This window comes from Camponotus floridanus, unplaced genomic scaffold, assembly GCF_003227725.1.
Source record: "Camponotus floridanus strain SB8 unplaced genomic scaffold, Cflo_v7.5 scaffold2, whole genome shotgun sequence".
Classification (NCBI taxonomy): Eukaryota; Metazoa; Arthropoda; class Insecta; order Hymenoptera; family Formicidae; genus Camponotus; species Camponotus floridanus.
The window spans coordinates 4,307,761-4,334,832 of NW_020229325.1; the positions used below are offsets into that span (position 1 = coordinate 4,307,761).

At 34.9% G+C, this 27,072-nt stretch overlaps 2 protein-coding genes across 6 annotated transcripts; one reads left to right on the forward strand and one right to left on the reverse strand.

The window, feature by feature from the left end:
* The first annotated feature begins 4,346 nt into the window (after positions 1-4,346).
* LOC105255614 lies at positions 4,347-7,657 on the forward strand. Of its 5 annotated transcripts, none has more exons than XM_011265009.3 (10): positions 4,347-4,551; positions 4,627-4,897; positions 4,969-5,190; positions 5,274-5,349; positions 5,577-5,755; positions 5,826-6,081; positions 6,443-6,667; positions 6,751-6,831; positions 6,946-7,074; positions 7,444-7,611. In XM_011265009.3, coding segments are annotated over exons 2-10 (1,272 nt in total). In that variant the 5' UTR covers positions 4,347-4,551; positions 4,627-4,795; the 3' UTR covers positions 7,446-7,611. The 5 variants fall into 5 exon arrangements, with proteins under 5 accessions (XP_011263311.1, XP_011263312.1, XP_011263309.1 ...); XM_011265007.3 differs by having other exon boundaries at positions 4,348-4,551; positions 6,946-7,043; positions 7,444-7,657; XM_011265008.3 differs by having other exon boundaries at positions 4,348-4,551; positions 6,952-7,043; positions 7,444-7,657.
* Positions 7,658-9,752: 2,095 nt separating this feature from the next.
* Positions 9,753-18,893, reverse strand: LOC105255613 (twisted gastrulation protein homolog 1-A). The gene is made up of 4 exons (XM_011265006.3): positions 17,862-18,893; positions 11,355-11,578; positions 10,550-10,759; positions 9,753-10,165 (listed from the first exon to the last, which is right to left on the reverse strand). Exons 2-4 carry the CDS (start codon positions 11,575-11,577, stop codon positions 9,864-9,866), a joined length of 735 nt encoding a protein of 244 aa, XP_011263308.1. The 5' UTR covers position 11,578; positions 17,862-18,893; the 3' UTR covers positions 9,753-9,863.
* Positions 18,894-27,072: the final 8,179 nt, after the last annotated feature.

Genomic DNA, 27,072 nt, shown 5'->3' on the forward strand with positions numbered 1-27,072 from the left:
CGTTCAATTGCTAAGTTGTATACGTAGTGCAATGTTAGATCATTAGATCTTTGCATACTCTTAAAAGTTCCATTCCTGCTAAATGCCACGAGAGAAGCGCATCGAGTACTTGTACTTTTCGGTTTCTAGTCCACACAGAGAAAAATATCATTCTACTGTCAAGAAAAGCGATTACTCAGTTTTTGTTTTTTTTAAGTAATAGTTTTCTTCAACAAAGAATATATTCTTGATAATAATCTTAAAATATACTCATCACAAGTGTTAAAAAATCTCATTATCATGTACTCAAAAGAAGAATTTATTTTCTCTTCAAGAATATTGTAAAGTTGTATCAAAGAAAAATCAAACTTACTTTACATCAACTCGTCTAGTAAGCAAACCAAATTTTTGTTTTAATTTAATATTCTTGACTAAAATACTGCACTTACTAAAATTCAGAATATATTCAATTAAATTTAATGCTTGTGGTAAACTTATGATATATTTGCGGATATACAAACTTATGATATACTTAAAATAAATAATATTTACTTCAATACAGTATACATTTTTCTCTGTGCAGTTTTCATCCAGAATATAATCGAGCATCGTGTTTCTAAGCTATATCGAAAAAAAATATAGACAATCTAGCGTATCAATTCAAAGAATCTAAAAAATTTTGGAAATTTTTTCAGACAGAAAAATCTTTAATTGGGTCAGTAATTCGTGGGAAAAGGATATGATTTAATTTTCACATTAAATTGTGAAAATGAAACAATAATATTGCTTTAACAGCGATTAAAGAATAAAAAGATAATAAAATTAATTCCTAGCAATTTTAATAAGATCTAATATTCCCGTAAAATTATCGTGCAAAAAAATATATTAAAATTTTCTTCGCAGATTAAAAAATATAATAAATTAATGTACCTTCTCAAAAATAATTGGATAGTGAAATTTTGGTAATGCAATTATTACATTGATGAAAATGCTAATATTTTAATTTCATAACAAAATAAATTCTGAATTCGATACAAATATTAATAAAACATTTTGCGAGAAACTTGTTTTATTGCTGAAATCATGAAGTTAATAATTCCGGTTTACATAATATTGCCAAAGAAGCCAATAGAGTTTCCTAAATTTCTTAGATTCTTCGAATCGATATGCTAGATCCTATCTATGCTCTAATTTTTCTTTGACAACTTAGAAACACGATGTTCAACTACATTCTAAATCAAAACCGGACTAGATCGAATTACTGTTTATGAACGATCGACCCCCTTTAAAGTTTGCAATTACATTAAAGGGAGACCGGTTCTATCATGAATATATATCGAATATATCTATAATAATAACCTATATATACTTACATATCCGCGATAGAACCTTTAATGTATAATTAATATACACAGTAAACAATTGTGCGTCCATATGTTAACATTTTCTTGTGTTATCACGTTTTGATTAATACTTCAATGTAAAATTAGCATACAACCTATATGTTTTTATAACGTTTTCATGTGTTACATTTATGTCACCTTCATAACTTAACACTTTGTATGTCTCTTAGAAATAGAATATTATTTAGAGTATTTTTAACATAATCATTTTAAACAATCAACATGTCTCAAAGTCAGTTTAACATTCTAAAAAAAATTAAAGTGAATCTTCAAATAATCTTGAACTTTGACATACAAAAATAATCAAATTTAAAATCAAATGTTTCTATTACAAATAATTTAAGTTAAAATAATTACTATTATATGTTAATGTCCTCAACATTTCTTACGAGTTATTGTAACTATTTTTTCATGTAATTTTTAATTAATTTGTATGTTATTTTTACATTACACTTAAAGTCACAATAACAAAAATAAATGTAAAGTATTGCGTCAATTATTTAACATTTTTAATTTGTCAATAAGTAATATACGACGAATGAGTTATTTTAACTTAAAATTTAGAGTGAACTTTCTAGGACATGTGAAAAATGTTATAAATTATAATTAACATTTTAGTTTTTATTATGTATATATATATATATATATATATATATATATATACATAATGTACATATATAAAAAAAAAATATCCATGCAAAAATAAATTTTTTTTCATAACGAAAATGCCACTTGATCTATCTTTGGATCTTTTAAATTTGATTTCACAGAACTATTTTTAAACTCGAAAATTCTAAAACTCCTTGGAACAAGGAATTTATCTATTACGAATCAAAATTCTAGAAACGAAGTACATACTTCAGAGAGAAATGCCGACTCGAGAAAAAAAACAGTCAGTCGTGGTCAGTGACGCGGTGTTGCCTATAAGGTTACCGTGACTTTACCGTTAAGAGTCCCCTCTCCGGGACCGTGCTACCTCCTGGATCCTGGACCCTCTTCGCCGCTTTCTCGTCTGTCACCGCGCGATATTCCGCGCGCGATCGCGTTTCCAGTGTCTTTCGATCCTGTCCTCGCTCGTTCGCCGTCTTTTTTTTTAATCATCCACCGACGTCATTGCGGGCCCCTTTCACCTCCAACGAGGTTTACCTCTTTCCCGTATTCACTGAGAAACAGAAGCATATATTACTGATACGTATTTCTCGATATGTGCGACTTTTTCGAGAATAAGCAGATGTGACTGAGGTAAAATGACGATATTCTATAAGATAGCGGTTAACTGAAAAAAACCTGGTAATATATTTATTAGAAGAACTATTTAATAATAAAATATACAGATGATTTGAAGTTTTAATATATTAAGTTTGGAATTTTTCTTCTACGAATTTCTCTTTTCCTAAATTAACTCTTCTTTCTCACATCTTTTTTTTTCAACGGAAAGTCCTATTCCGGTTTATTTTTTCGTCTGCTAAATTTATTGAATTAAACAAAATATTATGTATGTTCTAACCAACTCGATTAAAACTATCTTTTCACTATGACTTAATGTTTTAATGTTGCTATTTAATATAAAACATAATCGAAGACTTGAGTTAAAAAGGATTAGATTTTTATAATTTAAATAATGATTAAAAGTACAAAAAAGTAGAAAACAAAAATGTTAGAAATTGCTGTATCAAGATGCTGAGATATGTCATTAAAGGAGAACAATCAATTTACTTTAGAATCATCAATCTGCAAATTGAACAATACTATATCAGATATAACATATATATGATACATAATATAAGATAATACAAATATGTTTACATGATTGTAGGTATATGAGGTATTTTTAAGAAAAAAAAAATATTTAATTTCCTTCTTTTTCCGCTTTTTTAGCTATTTTGACATGTATATATAATTACAATAAATAGTAATTAAAATAATTATTAAATACTAAATAATAATTATATTTAAATTTGAATGTGAGATTTTAATAAAATTCTGATGACAACTCTGGTGAGTTGAGTATGAAAAAATGCGTTTTCCGCTTATTGCGAGAAAGACTACTTTTCTAAGATCGTAATTAGTTACGATAATTACATCCTTAAGGATGTTGTTAAAGACGCTAAACACGTAAAACGGATTAACGAATTAGAAAAGCTTCGCCCGCTTTCCTTCCGTAAGATCTTCGGTATTAAAATTTTTTAAATTATATCCGCATTCCTTTGTAATTGTAATGTTAATCTAATCATATTATATCTCTATGTTGATAACGTTATATTTTTAAATTATGTAACTATTACTTGGAATTTATACTCAAATAAAAAATTATAATATTTAAAAATATTTAAGTTATAAAATTATAAAATTGAAATTACAATTTGGACCTTTTGATAAGATTTCTAATAAGATTATTATATACATATACATATTACATTATATACATATACTTATACGTATACATATTATATACATATACATATTATATACATATATATATTTAAAAATATTTAAATTATAATATTATAATATAAATTATAATATTTAAAAATATTTAAATTATAAAATTATAAAATTGAAATTACAATTTGAACCTTTTGATAAGATTTCTAATAAGATTATTATATACATATACATATTACATTATATACATATACTTATACGTATACATATTATATACATATATATATTTACATTTATAAAAAAATTCAATAATTCAACAAATTCAATTTTATATCATATGAAAATAAAAATATCGAGTATTACTATAATAATAATGATATAATAATGAGCCAAAGCCTTGTTTAAAATTTTTTTTAAGATATGAATGTTAATGCGAAATAACATCTAATTGCATCTGTCAAAACAATGTTATCTCTCAATCGAGTCGCGTGATTCTTTGACGAGAGCGCGATGCATCTCTTACAATCATTTACGGTTATAATCGTTACAACTACCGAATGGCGTCATCTGACAGAATCTCGTAGTACTATCTCTCGCTCCGATAGCGTCCGGAGCGATGACCAGCGATGACATTGAACGAATGCGCACACAAGTATTCTGCTCTGCTATCTCTATTTGTATAACGAATACCCAGAGGATTAGAGCCGGTATCGGTACAAGAATCATGATTTTCCCACGAGATAATTCAATCCTTGAACCTTTGAATTAATTTAATTAGGATGACGTGAGTACTAAGATCGTTATTGTCAATTATAAATAATTCACATATCTCTCATTAGTGTTGTTCTATTTTTTTTAGGAGGAGTTTGCTCCGCATCAACTTGTTTTTGTCATAAAGTTGTGGCTTCTATAGTTTATGTAATGAATCCTGATAACTGTACATCTCCTCTATGTTAGATATTTGAAATGTTTATGCGTGAGACAATGATAAATTTTATTAAGCATTTGACAATCTAAAAAGTTCAACTATGGCTGAGGGTGGAACAGAGCCAAAGTCTATTGATGGCCAGATTTCAAGAGGTCAGTTAGAGATAAATGAATGCCTCGGTAACTGGTTAACGTACTTACAGGTTGGTGTGCCTTTGATAGTACTTGTGTTATACTCTGTCATACAGAAAATAAATTATCTCTCCTACTACAGACACTTAATGGCCTATGTACAGCTGGTACTAAACTGGCTCAATCCCTGCAAGCACTTCTTTCCATGCATGATACAGTGGCACAATGCCGTCTGACAGGTCAATGTCTGGCTGGATGGGAAGAATTAACAAAAGCTACACATATAGCCAGCAGTACTGTTAAGAATCATGTGATCACTGCTCTGAGGGATCATGAATCTCGTGATAATGATGGGGATAAGCATGTTAGTAATATTCAGTTAGACTATTTTCATATAAAATCTCTGCATTTATTAGCGTAACTGACAGAATGTTTCCATACTTTCAGGATATTCTGAGAGAAAATCTCTTAACATTCATAAATTTGCAATATCAGTTCTGCGTTGCTTGTTGTGAGTGCTTAGGTAAGCCTGTATTATTAAAGTGACATCGATAATTAGATAGAATTGGTGAAATATCAGTGAAATTAAAATAAAATTATTTTAGTGAAATATTAAAATTAAAGAGATTAGTATTAAAGTAATTCTAGATTTTGTAGAACTTAGAATTGAAACAAAATATAGTAGGTCATAGTTAATATTGGAAATTAACAAAGTCTTATTGTCAATTCTTCTTTGATTGAACTATTCAGGTGGAATGGCAGAATGTTCTTGCTCTCAAAATGGTAGTGGTGATTGCGATATCGCCGCGCTACAGCAATGCTTTGAGCGTCTTTACAGTTCACCAATACCACTAATTTCTTCCTCGTCCACCCAACAATCGATGCCGAATTGTCGGAGATCCCCTTTGCCATATTCGTTGTTTCCGCAGGTAATTGGCATATTCATCAATTTGAGAGGATTTGTAACAAGCTCGATTATGCTCGATTTTATGTATAAAGGTTCAAAGAAGATGGTCTGAAACGGCGGCGGCGGAAATGTCAGGCGAGTCCGTCGAAAACACAATGAGACGTTGGTCGATGCCGTGGGATTGTAAGCACGTCATAGAGTGGCCGCGTCAGGATGCAAGGTCAAGATTAAGGGTACCGCAGCAAGATCGTAGTAGATCGACCACGCCTGATTCAGTGTGGAAAACGTCCACAATGGCTAGTCAGGATGGTCTGCAAGAAGCTATTCAGTTGTTATCTTGCAAGCCAGGTAGCGAAAACACAAAAGTTCTTTAATGAATCTTCTCATTTTCTCGATATACAAAATAAGATAAATAATTTTCATGTCGTGAAAGGAAACTTTACAGAAAATATTGCTTCGCAAAATGTAAGTGAATCTTTTTGTGAATAATTGTCAGGAATGATTTATCTCTGAACGAAGTTTTAATCTTCAAATTGATGTCTGATCTTGCAAGTATTACAAATTTATATTTCTGGGACGTGTTGTTTAATGTATGTAATTTTCGTAAAATTAAAAAGTTGAGTTTAGCGGTTAGGATTAGCGGTTTAAATATATAAGCTATTCTCTGTTTCGTGTTCTCCATCCGATTGGAAGGTTGTACGTTGTGCAGGAGTTCGACCGTCCAATCAACTCTCGGCTTACACTAGTCAGCACATCCCGGGTGTCACCTTGACGACCTGCAATTTTGACTTGAATTACGACTCCACTATTTGGTCAGGATCGCGTAGAATAGGTTCTCCCAGATGCTGGCCTCAGGATTCTAGTGATCATTCCGATCAATCTGGACATCGTGATAGCGATCACAGCGTTCATAGTGGCGAACACAGAGATTCGGGTAAGGTTCATTATCGTTCAGCATAAAAATGCGATTCTTGAGCTAGTAAAATAGTGAATGATATTGTTTTAATGTCACTATAGAGCAGAGCGGTGCTAGTGGTAGTCATGGCGATAGCAAGGATAGCATTCACTCGCATTGCGATCATAGAGAAACGGAAACTGGTGAGTGCGTTAAATATATCATGTTCGAAACATTTTTCGTTCTAAGCTATTGCTAAGAATACGTTGCCGATAAAACTTGATCGCGATGATCTCAGCTCGTACGTTTCGTTGAAGGTGCAGCGGATACATTGCCATCTCGCAAGAGCAGCTCGTCAACCGATTCCTGCCTCTCGGCGCACAGCCGATCGGGTTCGGAAAGCGCTGGTGGCGGGGTAAATAAACGAGATCAGTTGTTTTCTGATTGTTAGTGAACTTAAGTTTATTAAGCCGATATCTTTTTTGAGATATACAGTGGATAAAAAAAAAGATGATCGTATACCGACATTTTTGCACGGTGAACGTCGGCTTCGTGTGATTTAGAATAATAGATCAACTCTAAATATATATACAAGAAATTCGAAGATTTAAATGGCTAAAATGTAATGCTATAAGAGGATATATATTCAAGAGATGTACATGCAATCAAAAAAAAATGATAGCATACGAATTACTTATACTGCTGCACCCTTCTATTTACACTGTCTCGTTATATTACACAACGCTTGGAAGCTAATTTCTCGCTTGCTCTCTCGATTCCCTCTCTCATACATCTCTAAACATCATTGCTTTTAGGAATGTACGAGATCGCAATTGTACTCGATGTGGAGCGGTGGCGATTTGTCCTTCATCAAGTTGCCGGAGAGCAACGAGATACAAGATGAACATCCACCCACTTAAATGTCTGCCACTATTGCTTCTTATCTAAAATGTATCCGACGAGAAATTCAACCTTTGGATTACTGAGCCGTGAAATAATTTTATGATTTTTTTAAAAAAGATATTACACGCGCTAAAAAAATAATATAAAATCTATTATATAAAATGTTGTTCTAAATATTAGTGTGAAAAAATATCTCATGAAATATATCTCATGATCCAGCAATCCAAAGGTAAATCATCATCGCTATGATAAAATTTGTTGATCCGTGAATTCACCTAGTGATTCGACCAATATTATTCGTGATGTGTATACATATTTGATATTTGTGAGTGTGATATGACGGCGCGAGTTAGTACGTGTATATTGAATGTGCAACAAACGATTAAAAAAAATATATAAACGTTATACAGGGTGCTCACTTCGTAATATTTATTTATTGTGATATATTAAATCGTAAGGTGTATATCGTGCAAAATATAAATTTATATGTCCTATTCATATAAAGTTATATTTAAGGGTGTATTGTATAAAATACATATACATATGCATTTAAATAATTTCTATTAAGCTGATAAATACTACGAAGTGTGAAGCTTACGTTTAAAAATAAACGCCCTATATGTTGTTAAAACTCCTATGTACATATGTATGCATGAACCAATCGAGGAGTACCATTCGGCTCAATTGAAGAGAATAATTTATCTTAGATTTCTCGAATTCTGATCGATACCAAAGTGTGTACTGTGATCTACTACCACCGTTTTATCGTATCAGATAATGTAAAACTCGAGTGTCTTTGCACACCTCGTTAAATATCATTACACACTCGATGAAGCATATCACATTCCATTTGAAGAAATGACGCATTTTATATTTGCTTCTGCATATCTCGCAGACACACAGTATTCTATATATTTGTCATCATTAGGTAAAAGTAAATTTTATCTTATCTTGATTTTTGAGCATTCATATTTAAATTTTTATTCTTTAGAAACAATTACATCCAACATTAAAGCGAGTTTTTGATGACAATAAAATTATCTAGTAAATTTACAATTAATATTTACATTTTTTATCAATTTTACGAATTTTGAACTCCTTTTGAAAATGTTGAAATCGCTCGAAAGTTTTCAATTTTTGCCAAATTAATTTTAATTATGATAAAACTTATAAGTGTAAATCTAATTTTAAAGCGTCAAATGTATTTTTTCTAGAGAAGAAATTTTAATGAACTTTATCGCGTTATAATTTAATATAGTCCGACTGCCGACGACGTAGAAATATAATAACCTTCGTATCGTCAAGAAACACGAACGCGACCAGATACGACAATTCTCCAAGTTGGAGAACCGGAGATCTAGTTTCTGCATATAAGTAGCAATGATAAAATATGTAAATGTAATCTTTCGGTTTTTTGTTAAAAATGTATTCAAGTAACGTTAGATTAGATTATAGCGATGGGGATATTTATTATCGTATTCGTGCCATAAATAAAATTATACATACTCGTATATCAAATCTCATCTCAATCAGAACATCAAGATCGCCTTATATATATCCAAAATTCCTCAAAATTTTGTTGGAAAGGAAAATCATAAATTACAGTACCGTTACTGTAATAAACAGAATATGTATACTGTAATATAATCTCAAGTATTTGCAAGAACAATTTTAAAATTATTACAAGAATTATGATGAATCATACACATGATCACTGTATTTATAAAAATAATTTTAAAACAAATATTTTATATTTTATTTAGTTAAAAAATGTACAGGATAAGGTACGTAAAGCGCATAATAAATTTACCCAAAAATACTATAAATAAATATTAAAAGAAAAAGTATAAAATAAAAATTTTAGAGATATGGATATTGATAATAATTTTATTTTAATCTTTATTTATGTAATATTAATGCAGGTATATTGAATTTTCCGTTTATATAATATAGGATATGTGGTCAAGAATTTACGAAGGGTTACTGCATGTCTGTGATAGTCGGTGTGAGATACGCAGTAGAAAAAAAAATATAAAATGCGTTATTTCTTATTAAAATGCGTTCTTTTTTTTATTAAAATGCGTAATTCTTTCGAGATAAATATATATATATATATTCATATATATATATATATATATATATATGTAAAATATGTTATTATGTGTATATATATATATATATATATATATATATATATATATATATATACATAATAACAGATATTTTATAAAAGTTAACTCTGCGGTGTAACAATCTCCATTGTCGTGGCATGTCGTTCGCGCAAAGCACTTTTCTGTTCGTCACGAAGTGATAAAAAAAATATAACTTATAGTTAATCGATTCTATCCTCGTCCAGCCCGTCCTCGTCTTGACCGTAATCGTTGTATTCGTCCGTGTCATCCTCGTGCTCCAATGGACATTGCGTGCATCTTGACTCATTGATCCCGTAGTTTATGCACGTGTTGCCTATGCATTCGCAGCAACCGTCGTGGAACCACCTGAAGCTCGTGGCGCCCATACTCTGGCAGGAAGCCCGACATTTGTTCCAGGAGTTGCATTGCGCCATGAACGCGACGGTGCAATTCACTGTCATTATGTTTGGCTTCAGCGGACTCAGCTTCCCGTCCGCAGATTCTGTCATAAAAAATCTATCATTAGTCCCTCGCATCGACTAAATCGAAGTCTTAATCGAAGTCTGTATGATAAGTTTAATTATAGAATTTTCAACGTATAAAAAACTTATTTTATTATCTCTCTTATCATTTATTAATAAAAATATATATATGTATATATAATTTTTATATTATATTCATATTTTTTTAATAAACTCTCTCGTACATAATATACATATATATATGCAATCTGCGATTAATTAATTCGTTATAATAATTTTTTTATATCTTCCAGCAGTAGATATTGTAAAAAAGTACACATTTCTGCATATTTTTATTTGCAATTACATGCATATTTTTACTTTTCTGTCGATAATTTATAATATTCAGAAAACTCGATACTTACGCAATCGGTACTTCATTTCATTTTCATATTTCGGTGAGAACAACGACATATCAAAATCTACCGGATACGTGAAGGTAAGCCATCGTTCGTGCGGATCTGCCTCGGCTGTAAGTGCTTGAAAGAGCGCCGGGACCGGATCACTAAATTCCTCCACGTGAGATTTTCTACTCAATGGGTTGACATCGGTGACATTTGGCTTCGGACATAGATCTGCACTCGCGTAAACACGTGTTACGTCATTTACATACATATCGAATATCCCGAAAACACACTCATATATATATATATATATATATATATATATATATATGAGTGTGTGTGTGTGTGTGTTTTCGGGATATTTGACATATATATATATATATATATATATATATATATATATATAATTTTCTTCTTTATTTAAAGATAAAACTGAGTAAATAGTTTAAATTAGAAATCTGTCTATTTTCTTCTGTATAAAACGTTTAAGATAAATATATTACTAAAATTACATTAAAATTATACAAAATTACATGTATGATATATGAATACAATATAAAAGAAGCACATAGTTTACAGAATTTATTTGTAATTTTTAAAATGTACAAAAAAATGTCCTCTTGATTCTGCATTAGCTATTAATTTAAATTCCGGTTTCCAACGCTTTCTTAATTGTCCTCGTTTTTGCAATTGTTGAAAATTATATCTTCTAATTGCTATAACTAGCTTTTATAATAAATTGCACAGATTTCCAACATACTCTAATATAAATATCAATATATCTGATAAATTTAATTAACGACCGTTTATGATCCGCATTCCTTACCTACGCACGAACAGCACTCATCGTACAGATAACTCAAGCACGAAAAGCATTCCTTGCAACAGGTGCAGGTGACCAGATCGCACTTACAGCTCTGCGTGAGCATGCACTTACTCACGACGCTGGCACAGATCGCCTCGTTGCACGCTTCCGAGCGTTTCGTCGCGGTCGTCAGCAGCAGAATCCCGACGGCGGCTGCGACGAATAATACGCTCCAGCTTCTCATCCTGCTTACGACAGATTTGATTTAGTTTCCTCATATGATCTACCGGACGAAATGCCGAGACATCTCTCTTATTTAAATATAAATATTTTCCGACAGCAAATTTAATTTGTAAGGACAAATATAGGAACAAGGAAATCTATCCTAATATTATCTATTATCGATGTAAATAAACAAGAATCATAAATGTTTTAAAACTGTGCTGAAATAAACGACATTTTAATCAACATGTTACGGAAAGATTATTCGTTCGTAAGATTACGGATCGTAATCTTTTGAACGCATTATATTAACAAATTGAGATTAGATATTAGCATACATTGCAAATTACTAAATCAAAAAGAAATGATAAAAAATTCTGTAATAAGAAAAGGAGGAAAGAATCTAATATGCAAGTTATATATAAAATTAGGAGGAGCGGCCGTGTTACTCGATATTTTTTACGTGATTTAAACGATATGTCATTGATTATGCTATATAAAGTGTTAAAATATAATCTTTTCTACGCAGAACTTCTATCAAAAAGTAGAATCTGACAGTATTAAAATCTAAATCGAATTTATATTCTCAATATTATTAAATTATAATTACGTGATATTTCCATTATGATTTCCATTATAAGCTTTTCCTCACACGCGAACCGCATGTACATGGATTATTGTTTATGCGTAGATGCCGGACATTATGATTATAATCCCCCTACTCGCATCATTCTCAGAGTAGTTACGAAGACGAGAAGAGCGCCGATTATGCCGACGAGGCCCGATTAAGATTATTAAGAATATTCACGAATGTGAGTCAGGGTGTCATTAAGGAACGCGTGCTAAAAAGAATGAAATTTCAGTCTCCTCTCCTGGCGAGAGCTACTAACGCACTAATCTAAGCAATCAGCGTAATGTTGTTCCTCTCATTCCAGGGATGACGCCAAAATCACACATTTAAAGTCATTTAAATTTTTCGCAAATTCGGGATCTTTTTTGTGCTAACGAATGTATGGAAGTGATTTTGCTTTCTGTCTAAAAAAAACTATTATGGAAATTTTGAAACTCGTTACCGATATCTCGTTATGGAAATAATAAAAATTCATAAACACAAGTAAATAAAAAAAGAGAGGGACATATTCGCTCTCATCTATATTTCTCTTTAATGTATTTATTACATGTATTTATAAAATTCATTTAATATATAAATATTTATATTTAAAAAAATGTAATATAAATAAATTATAATATTATAAAATATATAAATTATATCTTAATGTCTTATATATTATTATTTATCAAAAACTATTTTTTACCTTAAATCTATATTTTTCGTATAGAACCATATAATTAATTTCTGTAATTTTATTATGAAATTCAATTATCTTTTTAAATAGATGTGGTAAGAGGCCATCAAAAGTAAAAATTTTTGCTACAAGTTAGAAAAAGAGCGATAGTTTATAAAAAAATCTCATAAAATGCCAAGAAAATGTCGCGATTATATTCTTCACTTTAAGAGTCATTATGTCTCTCTTGCGAGCTGACAAGTATGCGCAAATTATCCCCCAGAGCATTGAATACCTGTCGACATAGCGAGAAGTATAAGGAGAAGAACGACATTAATCGAATGCGAAATCGTTCGCGCAATAATTGCATCTTTCCAACATATCTATTAAACAATCTATTTATATCGCGCTTAATTGCGTACTATGACAAGTCGGGTAAATTATTATTGGAAAGAATTCCACTACACAACGACCTGTTATCGAAAAGGCGCGAGATCGAGATACGATCTGATATATGTCACTACATTACGACTTTCACGTTCACTTTCCACATGTTGTTTCTCTTATCTCCTATTCATTAATGTACTACTAAATGTCATTGGAAATTAATTCAAGTGAAATCTAGAAAAAAGAAAAGATAGTATCTAACTATCCAGTTAATCTTATCGTTCATCAAATGATTAATTCGTTAACGCCAATAAATTTCTACCAGTGATTTCTTCGATGTATCTAATATACATATCAAATAATCTATCTTTATTGTAATATTAATATAGATCATTTTCACATTTCAAAAAATATATTAATTAATAATTTAGCTTTTTTTCTAATAATTGTACTAAAAAATAAGAATAATTAATAATTTCCAATTTGTAAAACGAGAATTTTAACACGACATATTATTTCAAATAATTTGATACCTGAATGATCTTGTTGTGTGATCTTCCCGATGGTGAGATATGAGCAAAAGTCACCCCACACACTTTAAATAATTATACTTTTTCGTACAACTTTTATTATTTTTATTTTTATATGTTACTTTTTTATTATTTTTACACTTTTATATTTATATTTTTATACAATTATTTAATTTTATTTATTTCGTATATTTTCAACATATAATTGTTAAAATTAAAAATTACTTCTCGAATTTCGTTTTCATTTGATTTTTTTATCGTATTATTTTTCAACTAGTTCATTTTTCACAGTTCATTTCCTCGAACGCGCTACCAAATGACAGATCTTACTACGGCAGATTCTTGCGACGGACTCACAGGAGATTGTTGAGGGACAGCTATACTTTTAAGGTAGAAATCCCCACTCTAATTTCAAAAGGGTCTCATCCGTAAATGAAAACACACCACAACAGTTCATGATAACTTTCAGATAATTATCTGCTATTTTCTCGCCCGTCCGGAGGCGATAGATAATCGCACTTTTCGGATCAAGACTGTCAAAGACCCTTCCATTTCCCAAGAAAAGATATAGATTCCTCGCAAATGAATCATGCGATAATAGCATAAAAATTATAACGAAACTATTTCCAGGCATTGAAACCAGATGTAAAAGCTTTAAAAACAGTTTTTTTCAATCAATTTACATCCGAAAAGACCAGGTGCGGACAACATCGTCCGAATAATAAGTTATCTATTAAATCCTATTATTCTTCAGATATACGGGAATGTTTTAGCTCTGCTCTTTGACAAATTGCAGAGTCGATCGACCCTTTCTAATAACTGCTTTTAAAGTAGATTCCACGACGGGGGATCATGTTGTCAGGTTTGATGAGGGAAAAAATTGAGTGCAAGCGAACTTGTACATCCCTACAAAGCCCGAAGCGCTACAAAAGAATAGCCATTGCCAAACGCCATTACAAATGCGGATTATGGCGCATTATCTTAAAATCTCGATCGAGTGAAATCTTTATAATTCGGTAAGTTATTTAAAACATTCCGCGAGATTGGTTTACGAGGTATTGTGCGTCCATTATCGCATACTTGTGTGTCGAGACGATAAAACCACCATTACGAGACAACAATAGCACCCCATTATACCATTATCGAGACGATAAATGTTATTTGACGACCGTCGAATCGTTACGTAAAGTGGAAGAGCAAGCTTTCCCGCGTTTTATCGTTCGAGCTATTCATTATAAGCAATAAATCACTCCACTTTCTACATCCAAAGGAAGCTTGTTAGAACCTGAATACAGAAAGATCAAGTAAATAAACACGCGATGCACGATACATTCGGGACACCGAGTATATGAGAAGAGAGGGAAAAAGAGAGAGAGAGAGAGATAATCGAACAATTTTAATAAAAAATTCCAGCTCGCGAGCGAAATGTGGATGTTTGTCATCCAGGGACAGGCATGCTGCTGCTCATGCTGGCACTCACAATCAGCCTCGCCTCTCGTTCTGTGCCCCGAGGCGATGGAATAACTTCAATAACAAACGCCAATCGCCTTCGCAGAAGGCGGCGGCAAGCCTGGTATCTCTACCTACGTGTCCGCTACGTGTACGCGCGTTCACACGACGGAGGAAGACTTTCCAATCATTTTCTGTTACTACTGAAACGGGCCCCTGCGTCATCTTTCTTCTCTTCCTTCGCTCTCGTCGCGTGCGTCCTTTAAACGCGGGAATAAAAAATCGCGCAACAACTGATGCAAAGTAAATGCAAATATAAATATAATAGAAAAAAAGCATAAAAGTATTGTAAAAATATTTTTTTTTAAATGTTGCATGCACGAAAAGATCTTGAGATGTTTAATTTTTATATCCGCAATATGTTTAAAGTGGCGCGTTTGTATATTCACATTTCGTACAAATGGAAAATTCAGTATGCAAATTATTTGGAAAGGATTGAGTTGGCGATCATTCCGCTTCGATGGAATCGGAATCGAATTTCGTGAAAGGTTAGCCTTTTACATGTCGCGTTCGTCATGATGTAATAACCAGCAAATCTGTGAATACCTTTTTTAATTTCTCTCTCTCTCTCTCTCTCTCTCTCTTTTATTATATATTAAAATAGTATTTTTATTAATTTTCTGATAAAGATGAACACGGTATAGGTAATTTGAAAATTGCAATTTCTATCGATTCTTAATCCCTAGATCAGATATTGAGTCCATAAATGATATTTTTCTTAGCTGACATTTCTTTCTTTTTAGGGAAGATTAGAATTAATTATAAGGAATTTTGTGCTCTTTCTCTATCTCTATCTTTATTTTTCAATTGAATGATGCAAAACGACCACGCAAAATAGATATATTACTCGATCGTCTACGGCTCTGAAAGACTGATCGCATCTGGTGACCTCCTTCGCGCGTAAATATCCGCGTTATCGAAACATCGCTGTCAATTGGCATCGCGCTGTTATTACGCTATCGCTGCCATTTACGTTGTCGTCTGCTATATTATTATTTTCGGTTATTGCAGAAATTACCGAGTGCACGAGACACACGCTCGCGAGCCTATTCATCGAACAGTCCAGACTTACAACGTAACGCGTCGTTTAGCTTTAAATGTGGCTATGCAAGACGCGACAGTCTGTGATAACGTTAAATAGCATCTTAATAATAGACAAGGAAAGATTGGAATATTAAACATGTTGATTAAAAGAGAAACGCTCCCCGCTATAAAAAGATTGTACATTTAATGCAATTAATTATCTAACTAATGAGGGGAAATTATATAATTTTTTTTTTTAACGAAATCTCTATCATTTTATCAATATATAGTATCCATTTCTTCTTTTATATTTTTTCTTAATTATGCTTCTTATTATAATTTGTACTTTTATTGCAAGCGTCTTCTCTCATCGCTCATTTAATTCGATACTAATTATTATAATTATCATTTCTTCTCTGCTCTCTTTGTTTAATAAATATAATCCTTAATGGTTCGTTCAGATGGAACTTGAAATCAAACAGTCATTAATTAGAATATAAAATAAGCATACGGTCATTGATTCACGACTTTTCGTGAGTCGAAATGACGTCATGCTCGAAAAATTTTTCTATTCTGTGCTTTTCTTAGAAAATCGACTTTTTCGATTGCTCGATCCTCGTTAACAAATTTCGACAAATTTCAAATGTTTTTCAAGTGCTAATTAAATTAGCGTTCGATACTCGGAAAGGTAAATTTACGAGCGTGGCACGATCTCTCGATGCATCGCAGAAACATTTATGTCTTATTCGCGGTCTTCTCGAGAACTCGAGAGCAATGGAAAAAATGTGCATTGAACTGAGAACATAGATCGCTATTGAGGATAAATTCCGTCAACAACATTGCGTTCTCATAAAAGTATTACTGAGCTCGATTGATGCGCGTCTCTCAATTGATGCGGATTGATAAAACGATCGCGAGGCGGGGCGGAGGCGCGGCGAGAGACATATTTAGATCGATCCTGCTGCGCGATCCCGAATTTCCGCGCTCTCGCGACGATTCCTCGAAGCCGCATTGCAAATAGATTGATCACGCGCCACGCTTTGTTCTCCGCGCAATCCAACGCCAATCCACCCTCCATCGAAAATAACTCTCCTCCCGTTAAAGAAGTTTCAGCGAAGCTGGAAGAAGGGAACTCTAAACACACAGAAATTAGAAACAGCAGCGGGGCACTTCTCTCGCGTTCGAAACAGCTTTCTCGGTCGAAGCCTCTCTCGTTGAACAAACTTTTCGAGTTCTGTGTCAACAAACAAGCTCTCCAAGAAGCAATTTCCGTGAGAGAAGGAGGGCTTCTCCGCAGTTCGTCGGCCGGGAGATCTGGACCGGATAATAGCTCGCCGAGAGATCGCAGCGATTATGCTCGAATTCGAATGCCTCTTTAATTGGAGGCGAGCTATTTTCCATGATCACAGGAGAGGAGGCCGGCCACCGCGATCCGGCACGATCGCGATCGCACGGTGGATCCGGACGGATCTCTGTCTCACTTCATCGCATGCGCGCGCGCGCGCGCGTTTGCGAGGAGGGATTTATCTAACGACAATAGTCGATCGATATATATATATATATATATTTACCTGGTACTACTACGACGACGTTTTCTCTCGTGCTCCAACGGCGGGAGGGCGGTTGTGCGCGCCAGTTACCTACGCGCGTGAGAAACTATTTTAAGAGCGCGCAACCGGTTCGCGCGTTGCGACGACCGCCGCGGGACATGTTTCTTCGGCAAGAGGCGAAATCCTTCCTTCCATCCTTCGGGAAGAGCGATTTCCTCGGAGCAATTCTAGCGAGGCGTCCCGGCGATCTCGATTTCGTACGCGGCCGCAACTTGGAGCATTTAAATCGCTAAGCACGAACGAGGATAAGATCCACCTGCGTGCGCAGTACACGATCGTCAGACTTGCGAAATCTGGTTGTTGCGCGCAATCCTGTCAATTTTCACAATCGCCGCAGAGTCGTATCCTCGCGATGGAAACGTCGATTGTCCTTCCCGATCGCGCGTTCCTCGACGTTCGATCGTACGTTCGATAAACGCTCTCGCGGGAATCGCGCACTACATCACAGACGTGTTTACGACACACCGACTCTCTCGCCTCTCGCGGACGCAGCGGCGCGTATACACGGTGACCCGTCGTCAAAACAAACTCGCGGAATGACGAGCGTCCGTCTTCCGCGAGGATCCTCTTCCTGCTCGGCGGCGGCGCGCACCGCCGTGTCTCCCATCCGGCGCGGTGGATGCGCACCGCGAATTCCGCACGCGTTTCGCACGCGTTTCGCACGCGTTCGCTCCCGGAGAGGATGCACGCGCCGCGCGGCGACTTTACGACTCTATCGCGTTGCGACGCATCGCGACGCACTGCGTCGCGCGAATCGTGATCGGATCGCTCGCCCTCGCTCGCTCCGAGATCGGCGGCTCCGAGAGGAGCGCGGTGGCGAATACCAGCCGTCGCTTTTTTCAAAATTGGCGGCTATATTCCGCAAGACGGAGCGACAGAGAAAGATAGACGCAGAGGGAGGGAGAGAGAAAGAGAGAGGAAATAGAAACGGGATATAGAGAGAGATTTGTCGGCGGGTGTGACGAATCGAAGAGCGGTTCTCATTGGACTGAATTAAGGAAGAGCGTGGACCGCGGAGAAGGATCGCAGAGAAGCGGAAGAAAGAGGTGGAGGAGGAAGAGGAGGAGGAAAAGGAGGTGGTGGCAGCGTTCACCGCTGATGATGATGGTAGTGGTGGTTGTACCGTCGCGGATCTCTCCGATGGAGGTGGAGAAGAGAAGAGCGAGAACGAGAGAGAGAGAGAGAGAGAGAAAGAGAGAGTGAGAATGATGAAGGGAGAGAAGGAAGAGAGAACGAGGAGTTAAAGAGAGAGAAACAACGAGTCCGCTGACGGTCGGGTAGTCCGGACTACCGACTGCATAAGACTGGTTTTCAATTTTTTCCCGACTTTTTGTTTTACCTGTACCTCTCGCATAGCCTCACCGCGTCTCTCAGCCTCTCTCTCTCTCCCTCTTCCCCTGTTCTTCGGCCCTCTCCTCCTTCCTTGCTTCCCTCTTGCCCTCCTGCAGAGCGTGCTAGACGAGTAACGGGTGAGCCGAGAGCTCCGGGCTCCTCGATCGCCGCCGGTCGATCGGACCGACTCCGAAATCCTCGGAGACGGATCTCTCTTCGTGGATAGTCCGCGTGATGAATCTTTCAGTCGCATCGAGAGTTTCGGCCTCTGAGAACAAAGCACGATGGTATCGGAGAATATTAGTCGAGAAGAATTTTATTGTCAGATTAATAATTTGATGCATATTTATTACGCGGTTAAGCATGTTACTCAAATCGCATAGAATTCTAATCATACACGAGATCGGGAAAAAAATTTCCTTTCAATCGTATATCGATCTTAATGATGTATCGAATTAAATATGTTAAATTAAATATGTTATTTTTTTACTTGACATATAGTTCATAATTGTTTTTACAATTCAATCGAAGCGACTTTCAATAATTTTTCTAAAATTTGATAAGCATAAAATTAAGAATCGAATCTTTGATTGGATTGATGATTTTATTATTATTATATTAATGTGCGCAGAAATCTTTGACAGTAGAAATCAAATAGCTTATCGCGAGGGATTAACAAGCGTGTTCCATGCTCGCGAAAGTAGCGACTTTTTTGTCAATAATATAAATCTCGTATGCTAATGGGTCGTCCCAAAAGATTTATCTTCGATGAATCTTACGATCGAAACTCTCCGTGGAGATTAACGATTTAAAAGCGACACAACTTGTTTTTGCATCGACTGGATTCTGCGTATCTAAAATAAACGTTATCGTTCACTCTTCATCAAATATTAAATTGCAATCGTGACTGAATTAATACCAGTTTGGTCGTCATCAAGCTCTTCACTGCGATTCAAAATTCGTGATTCTCGAGAGTGATGATTTGAGCATGTCTCTCTTGGGAAGCTTTAGGTTTCGCATTAATATCAGAAGCATGATGTAAATTAATATACCTCTGTATTAAATAGAGAGAGGCTTCGCAATTTATTTATTTAAATAAATCTCATTTTTTGCTACTTTCCTCGTTAGTTTTTGCAATTTTTCTTACAAGTTCACGTTTTTCATATTTGTTAACGAATTACGTGTCTCGTTTGATAAGAATTATGATTTTCCGCATTTTTAATTAATTAATTATCTCGAAACTTTTTACACGATCGTCTCGTTTTTTTTTCCTGCGCGAGTCCTCGATCGGGGAATAATCGAGGTGGGGTTGCGAATTCCGTAGACCGTCGCGTTTATGTTGGTATTCACGCTCGTGCATTTCTGCGCGCCGTCAGCATCTACGGAATGCAGATGAGTGCAGGTTGCATTCGGAGTATTACCCAGCGCGCGCAACGCCTTTTTTTTGCGTTGCAGAAAAGAAACACGCGAAGAATTTGAGCGCGCAGAAAAATCCAGCACGCGAATATGTTGCGCGTTTGCGTTGCGTAAGAGGAAGTTCGCGAAGTTTACGCATACACTTCGGATCGAGTGTGCATATTGCGAAACCCTTGAAAGCTCGCGATCATCAACAAGCGTGGCGGTTTTAGCTGGAATTCAATTTGCTCACTTCTCATCGATCGCCGCTCTGTCGCCGATCATAATTCATCCCATTTTCTATCCGAGGATGCGCGTTGGCAGGCATAATCGCATTTTTATTCCAAGGCTGTACAATTCATTATTGCCATCTAGGTAGTAAACACTTCATTAATACAATGTGTGTATAAAATTACTCGACGGTTTGCGCAAGATCCGATTCAACTTAATCGTTTTTATAAGAGACATAGGATATATGTAAGATTAAAAGAGTTTCGACGATCGAAAGATGAAAATTTATGAAGACATAATCGCCGTATTTTATTTTATCAAGTAAATCGTCATCATAATTATTCATGTAGTAAAAATGGAAATGAAGTATTTTTATGCAAAATAATAATGCAAATGTGAATATAATCTCAATGCTTTTCTTTAAACATGTCATCTTTTAATTAAATAATTAACACAAACCTTCGTAATTATGCGACAAATGTTTTATAAATTGCCGTCACGTATACATACAAAGTTTGTTGATTATATATATATATATATATATATATATATATATATATATATATCTTATCACGCACAAAGTGTGTTGAATAAATAAATATTTTTATTCGATTGTGTGCACAGCTGTTCTCGTGTACGAGTTCTCGCAATCGTTCGTTTCACAACATCAACGCTAAAGTTCCTCCTATGTAATAACACAGATTCTTCGCGAATGCATTCCGAAAGTCGTTGATATCCGGCTGACCTTTCTCACCCGCGGTTCATGACAAGTGCAAAATTAAAAGTGACATTTGTAACGCTAATGCGTTACAAATGTCACTTTTCACAACATCTGTTGCACTCGTTATCGATTATAATAGGAAAAAGGAAACTGATAATCCTCGATAACGATAATCATTCCCGATGCATTCCGAAACTCGTGCTGATGGATATCCGGCTGACCTTTCTCGCCTCGACTCGTTGGGTGTAAAACTATTCAACAGCCGTCAGTAAGAAGGCGATTTCCGAGGAAAAAACATGTCAGATCGATGATTGCATATCGCAATATCGAAAGGGGAGCGATCGCACGAAGGACTCGCGGTTGTATGACTGGGACTTGCAAATCTCGAACCGATCGGGTTCTAGATTATCATTCGCAGCGTATCGCTGTGTAATATCTAACATGCGAGAAGCTTTCGTGACTTTTGTCTTACCATCAAATTAATCATTGCGTATAAAATAATCGGATTTTGCATTTTCTTGTGTGTCTATTCAATTTTATAAATATCTTCTTGATAATTAAGTTGATTATTTAATTATGTTAGAAAATGTCAGTTTAATATAAAACTTTTCATAATAAATCTGCAAAAACAGAAAATTCATGAAATTTCATTAAAAATTTATGAAAAAATTTCATGAAAAAATTCATGTAACGTTACTCTTTGACGTTAGGTCGTATATGTAACATTACAAAGCAATTTTTTATTTTCATATCTATCTAAAAATGTGATTATGAAGATTATTTATTTTTATTTTATAAATGGGAAAAGGATACGAGTTATTATATATTTTATGTATATTTTATTTCTCTTTAAATTTTTAGAAAAAAATGCAGAAATCCTAGAAACGGTATCTTATCTATTATCACTTAAAGTCGATGTAATATGTATTTCGAAACTAACATATTTGCTTTCCATTAACAATGATTGGAGCAATTCAAAATCGATTTATCTCTGATAAAACAAATCTGTAAAAACTCATTTGCATACCTCATTACCGACTCCAACTCTATCGTTAAGCCTAATTGCATTCTTGAGTTTTAAACGAAGCCAAATCACGATCCGTGTTCATCTTTGGATTCCTTCTCGATGATTACATAAATAAGGATCAACAGTGACTTGTACAATTCTTGTCGGCGACACGCCACGACAGATCAGCGTCCATCGCCGCGACATGTAAGCTTTCATCCGTTGTTCTGGGAACCGAACGAGGGAGAGCTATCCGATTCCGCGAAAAAAATATGCCCGGTACAAGACAACCGCGAGATATGGCGGAAGCGGCTAAATGCTTAAACGCTCGAAAGGCAGGCTTAAATGCCGCTGATTGCAGTAGGAGGGAAATGAGAGGTTGCACGATGTACGACTCCGTAATTCCGTATGTCCATTCTTGAAGGCGGTTTGCGATGGCACTTGTTGATACTCTATTATCGAATACTCGTTATACACTTGTCGCACAATTCATGATCTCTCTCTCTGTATGAAATAATGATTATATACAATCTCTATAAATTTATAGATTTAGTTAAAAGAGGCTACATGATTTTTTTGTTCATATAATAACATTATGTCACATGAATTTTGTAGAATTTTATAGACTAAAATTATTAAAAAATTATATTTTTTTTTATATACAAATAATTTTTCAGAGTGAAAATTTCTTGTAATTGATATTGAATAATAGAGAATCCTTTCGGCTAGTTAAATTAAATAATACATATAGGAAACAATTTTTTTTTAATGTCATTTATCTTAGAGCGTTTTACTTCAGGCTTTCAAGCATCTCTTAATAGAGCTCTTCGATGTAGATAAAATGGAGCTCCTTAATGCAGGTTTAAGACCCTCAACAGATGTTTAACTAAGAAATTTATTTTTTGACAACTGTCACTGACGATTTAATTACACTTAAGTTAAAGATCGATTTTTACACTCATCTTAAATTAAGATCATCATCTTAAATTAAGTGAATTTTACGATTATCTGCGAAAAAGATTTGTTCCTTTTAATTCTGTTTTTTGATAGACATCTCTTTTTTTTCTTCTTTCTATGTACCTGTTCACTTCGACTACTTAAAAGTGTAAAAAAGAATAGTAATACAAGAAACGGACCTATAATTTGATAGACGTGAGAAGATTATGTCGAATTATCTGAGAAATTTCTTGAGAGATAAGAGGTTTTTCGAAGAAACGAGGGAAGATACTTAGGCGGTAAATGGAACAGGATGAAAATTATTTGTAAGCCAGATAGGCCTACGACCAATGGCATGCATCTGGCATGACTGTTCCGTGGAGAAAGTTAAAAGTAAAGTAAAAGTAAAATCGATTCGAGAGATGATACTTAAAGTAACGAGTGGATGAAAAAACTATACGTCATTTATAACATTTTGGAAGTTATCGATTCCAGATTTTCGTTGATTTAGTACGTCCGTGTTGATTATACACTTTATATAACATATTTATCATAATCTATAGCAAATATATCAATATTGCATTAAGATGATGAGTAATTATATCAAGTCGTAATATAATTTCTAGCAATATCGAAAAATCGATCAATAACTCAATTCTCGAAAGTATAATTTATATGATTTTCCAATTGTGAGAAAAAGAAAAAAATTGCGCTTGTAAAGAAAAAAATTAGTCCAAGATTTTAAACATTTTAAAGCTGTCGAAAGAGGTTTTAGAAGCTACGTGACAGGAATTTATTTAAAGAAAACGGTAAAGTATCCTGACGAAATCTTTTTTAATAATGCATTTTTACTTTTACTTAGGCTAAAGAGATGCATATACATGTTTCAACGAAATTTTGTATTTTTGTCCTTTGTATCCTTCCCGAATTCCGCAAAGAAGTGAGTAACGGTAAAAAAAGCTGCTAGACCTACGCCTCGTGGCGGGTCCTCTACAGGACTCGAGAAGATACGCCATTCCTGCACCGTAGGTGGTCCAGTTGCGGAGGATAAATGCGCCGTCAGCTTGATTTCTCTCAGGGTGAGCTTCGCTTTCGAAGGAGGTGAGGGAGAGAGCGAGGTGCGGAGGCTCTTCCAGAGTACGGGGATGTTAGAAGCTCGCTCTACGCGATGACGAGAACGGCTCGCGAGCATTTCCGGTGACTGTGCAGTTTTGCGATAGGTGGATGTAAAAAGCAAGATGCGCAGCAGCGGGAAAAGACAAAAGAAGCGAAATTGGTCAGCGGAATGAAAAGGGAGAGGAGGAAAGAGGAGCGAGCGAGAGTAGATGGAGGACGTCAGGTATACGAAGATCGTTAGCTCGAAGAAAAATTAGCCGTTTGTCGGAGCCCTGCCCCGAAGATGGGTCAATCAGATACGAAAACACTTGTCGGGTCCCGGAGCATTGTGGTCGGCGAGGTAACAGGCCGCTACAAAAGGTAGTATAGACACAGGTATACGTCCTAATGACTGGCCCAAGAATTCAAACCTTCGCTATGGAAGTTGGAAGAGAACCGGAGGGGGAGGAGCTTGGCTTCCTCGTGTCATCTCATGGGATTTCGGGAAACTCGCGCGTGATTCACCACAGCGTTTGCCTCTTCGGCACCGGGGGGCATTGATATTCCTTCAGGATCGATCTAATGAGGATTTTTACGATTTGTATCGATCTATATTCCACATCACGCCTCTTGCCTGTCGAATATCTGCCACTTGCGATAACGATGACAGGGATGGCGGAACAATTGATGCATGACACTGTATGAGATACCATGGGTGTCCGGAGAGGGGGACAAGATAGGGCATTTGCCCCTCCTTCCCCTGGAATTTGGAATCATCAAAAAAGTTACATACTCTTTCTTTGAATAAACGTGTTGGCATGGGCGTCTGCAGGAGGGGAGGGGGGACAAGCGGTGCACATGCACCCCCCTGGAAAATGAAAAAAAATTCATAACCATATTCATTTCATATTTTCAATGCCTACATTCCTCATTTAACAATAACATTTTATATCATGTCCCTTCCCCTGAAAAAAATCCTGGACGTGAGATACCGTTATAACAGATGCGATATTTTGTCGAGAACTTAGATAATAATCTTTCCTATGGCTTGAAATTTAAAAAAATATTCTCTTAAGAAAATTAGAGAAGAAATCTTAAAATATTTAAATGTTCATTAAGTATTTAAGTCAATTGATAAAAATAAATTTTTTCTTATAACAAAAAAGAAATTTATAATATATAAGTTTCTGTTAATGTACGAGTATTGAAAGTCGGAAGGGATTTAACTACCGAGATAAGAGAGATACGAAAAGAATTTCAGTTCCGATCTCGGAAGTTGAAGAATGTTGATGCGATTTTCGCGGTAGATTGGTTCTGGGTATTGTTGAAATAGCACGGGTGTTCTAAAGTGACGACACTCGGTTAAAGCCAAGTGGAGAATCGTGTCTGGTACAGGTTCCGATCTGTCAGGGCGTGGTCGTAAACTTTAGTGCCCACCCGTGCATATAGTTCGGAGACCACCTCGTCCTGTCGGCGTTCGTTCGTTCGCCATCGATACGATGACTTTCTCTCCTTTTTTTTCCTCTCTGTTTCTTCTTTCTTCCTTTCACGACGCGTTCCCTTTCCGGTTTCTAGAGCGAGAAACACATCGGACCTACTTGCCGCCCAAATCAAGATAGAGCAGCTGGCCATAAAACGTAAATGGGGTTATTGGCCCGAGAAAGAGCGTAAGAGAGAAAGAGAGAGAAAGGGAGCTTTTATCCCGGTAATAGATTTCCACTTTGCCGCAGCACTGCGTTTAGCACGTCGCGCAGACTTTTTTCTCCACTTTTTTCTTCAGCCGGTTCGATCACGAATTTTATAGTCGACCTTATAACGTTGCGTTAATTATTACCACGTCTCTTTGAGACTGAGAAAAAATTTCGTCTGTTTTGTCCGTAATTAATTATACTTGTAGCATAATTAATTGTGTAGCGTCGAAATTCTTACTGAAGATTCCTTTTCGTAGAAAATTAATGTTATTTATTAATGGTATTTTTCTGTAATTAAAGTTTGGTTGGATAATTAATTTATTTTATAAATCTCAGTGTAAAAACGTCATCAGTAAAAAAGTTAGTAGGAAAAAATCATCAGTGCTATCAATAAGTTTGTTTGTATAAATTGTATATTCGCAACTATATCTGGCAGTGGGCCAATGTAACTATCAAGCTGTGAATTGAAACAGTCGCAATTATTTGTGTTGCGAAGCACTCGATAGGTTTATGCCCAATTTCTTTCGAAGGTTAAACTATATTATTTAGCTTCTTATTTTAATTCATCCATTTTCACACGCACAATCTTTCTAATTTCTATAATTTCATAATATAATTACATGGAATTATGCGTTTAATATTCAAGTTATTACGAAAGTGTAACAATATGAAAGAATGCAAAGTTTTGCTCTCTTATATTTATTATTGCGAGTTAAATATAAAAAAGTAATCCAATAAAACTGGATTTACGTGTAAATTTAAAAA

Coding starts and splice junctions, on each gene's coding strand:
- LOC105255614 (XM_011265007.3), top strand. CDS start 4,796: ATGGCTGAGGGTGGAACAGAGCCAAAGTCTATTGATGGCCAGATTTCA. Junction 5,350..5,576: donor TGCTTGTTGTGAGTGCTTAG/GTAAGCCTGTAT, acceptor TGAACTATTCAG/GTGGAATGGCAGAATGTTCT. Junction 6,082..6,442: donor GTTGTTATCTTGCAAGCCAG/GTAGCGAAAACA, acceptor TACGTTGTGCAG/GAGTTCGACCGTCCAATCAA.
- LOC105255613 (XM_011265006.3), bottom strand. CDS start 11,577: ATGAGAAGCTGGAGCGTATTATTCGTCGCAGCCGCCGTCGGGATTCTG. Junction 10,760..11,354: donor TGAGTGCTGTTCGTGCGTAG/GTAAGGAATGCG, acceptor ACGCGAGTGCAG/ATCTATGTCCGAAGCCAAAT. Junction 10,166..10,549: donor TGAAATGAAGTACCGATTGC/GTAAGTATCGAG, acceptor TTTTTATGACAG/AATCTGCGGACGGGAAGCTG.